General features: G+C 35.3%; 1 protein-coding gene across 1 annotated transcript in view; it reads right to left on the bottom strand.

Moving 5' to 3' along the window:
• The window catches only part of LOC119575552 (GATOR complex protein WDR24-like), a 17,241-nt gene extending 14,928 nt beyond the window's left edge, over positions 1 to 2,313 (bottom strand). Inside the window, 1 exon segment of the mRNA XM_037923204.1 lies at positions 2,203 to 2,313. Coding sequence (XP_037779132.1) covers positions 2,203 to 2,313 — 111 coding nt within the window.
• Positions 2,314 to 2,500: the final 187 nt, after the last annotated feature.

Genomic DNA, 2,500 nt, shown 5'->3' with positions numbered 1-2,500 from the left:
CACACACACACATGTATATGTATATATATATATATGTATATTATATTATATATATATATATATATATATTATATATATATATATATATTATATTATATATATATATATTATATATATATATATATATAATATATTATATACTATATATTTATATATATATATTATATATTATATATATATATATATATTATATATATATTAATATCATCATCAATAACGGTATCTCATGTTTGAGCACCGTGGACCTCTCCCCTCCTTCGCCACTAAACTCGATCTTACGCTTTTCTTTCCACTTGTACCATCGACAGCCTGCAAATATCTTTGATATTGTCGCTCAGTCTTGTCTTCGGTTTGCCTTTTCCCTCTGTTTCCTATCACCATCCTGTCAGCAAGTTTTTCTCAATACTTTTACTTCTCATTACATGACCAATAAACTTTATTTCCTCTTGTTCAAGATGTCCAACAGTCGTCTTACAATTATTTTTCTCAGCACTTCATCATTCGTCTTCTTCTCTGTCCAGCTAATACCAGTATTCGTCTGTAACACCACATTTCAAACTATTGATCTTTTTCTTGTCTATCTACTTCACCACCCAACACTCAGAACATATGATTCATTGGAAAACTAATGATTTAAATAACCTCAGCTTTGTCCGTAAGGTAATGCTTCGGTCCTTTCCAGATGTTATTGAGAGCAATTGTGGCGTTTTTGGCAATGGTAATTCTTCTTTTTATCTCCGGTGAATCATCATATGTATAGTTAAACAGCTCCAAGATAAGTGAACTCTTTCACATTTTCCACAATCATTCCATTGATTGTACATGTTCATCATTGTTCATTGCCGGTTATCTTGAATCTTCATGATCTTAGTTTTCTTGGCATTAAGAAACAAGCCAGCCTTTTTGTTTGCTTCTCTAACTTTATCTAGTAGTTGTTGTAGTTCAGTGATACTGCTGGCAATCAAAACTATATCATCGGTGTACCTCAGATTTGATATTTTGTATCCCCCAAACATCCACAGTTCCTTTCAAATTCTCTAGAGCACCTCATAATTGTTTCAGAATATATATTAAAGAGGTGCGGAGACAGAATGCAACCCTGTCATACTCCTTGTTTGACTTCGAACCATTCTGTTAACCCATAAGTGGTTCTTACAGCTGCTTGTTGTTGGTCATACAAGGCTTTTATTAGTTGATGATGTGTTTTTGAAACTTCATATCGTACATGTTATTCCAGAGGATATCGTGATCAACAGTATCAAAAGCTTTCACATATCGATGAAACACAGGTAATAGTCTTTTTGATGTTCTCTGTTTTTCTCTATGATCAATTTTAATTTAGAATCTGGTTTCTGATACCTTTTCCAGGGCGAAAACCTGCTTGTTCGTCTGCAATTTCCTCTCTTTAACTTCAACTTCATTCTTTCCAGCAAAAATTTTTCAACAAAATTTTGCTGCTGTGACTTATTAATGCAATTGTCCTATATTGTTGCATTGGAGTGCGTCACCTTTTTTAGTATGGGAGTAAAGACTGATTTTACCCAGTCTTCTGGCCATTTTCTTTCATTCCATATTTTTGTACAGAGTTTGTAGAAGAAGTATTCCCACACTTTTGCCAGCATTCTTAATTAGTTCTGCTGTTATTTCATCTATTCCGGGGCTCTTGTTATTCTTTACTTCTTTTATGGCTTTTATAACTTCGTCTAGCAGGGGCGGTGGTTCATCTTCGTTGTCATTGAGTCTAATTAATGTTGTTGTTAGATCTTTATTCTTTTTGTATAAGTTGGAACAATATTCATTCCATCTATCTTTGACTTCTTTTCCATCACATAAAACAAGTCCATCTTCAGTTTTGGATAGTGTCCATAGTAGGTTTAAATTTTCGTGTGATGTTTCGTACTCCTTGGTAGAGTTCTTTAGTTGTCTTATTGATAGAACAGCTTTCAATTCTCTGGCAATGTTCATTTAAATATTTTTCCTTATCTTGTTGCAATAATCTTTGAATTTTTGTATTTTGTTTTTTGTAAATTACTTTTTCACTGGATTATTGATACCTTTTTATTTTAGGCATCTTCTTGTTTCAATTTCACTTAGTGTTTTTTCAGATATCCAGGGGGAATTTGTCCCTTTCTTTTTGGCGACAGTTTCCTAAGCAGTGCTCAGCAGGAGTTCCTTTCCACCTTCCCACAACTCACCCGGTGCCTTATCATCTTCACATCGATTGAGCACTTCAAACTTGTTTGACACTGCAATTCTGCAATCGTTATCAAGAGTCCTGTAGTCGAGCTTTAGAGGTGGTGTTGGACGCTCCATCCCTTTGAGTCTTATTCTAAAGTCGATAGTCAGCAGTTGGGGTCACTGTTGCAGTCGGCACCAGGTCCCGCTTTGGCATTCCCCATGCAACTCTTCCTCCTTGTTCAGCACAATGTAGCCCAACCCGGCCGCGTGTTCCTTTGTCTGGTGAAAACCACGTGCACAAGTGTCCCAGGCGGTGCTGGAA

Source organism: Penaeus monodon, chromosome 7, assembly GCF_015228065.2.
Source record: "Penaeus monodon isolate SGIC_2016 chromosome 7, NSTDA_Pmon_1, whole genome shotgun sequence".
Lineage (NCBI taxonomy): Eukaryota > Metazoa > Arthropoda > Malacostraca > Decapoda > Penaeidae > Penaeus > Penaeus monodon.
This window is presented reverse-complemented; position numbering and strand designations above follow the sequence as displayed.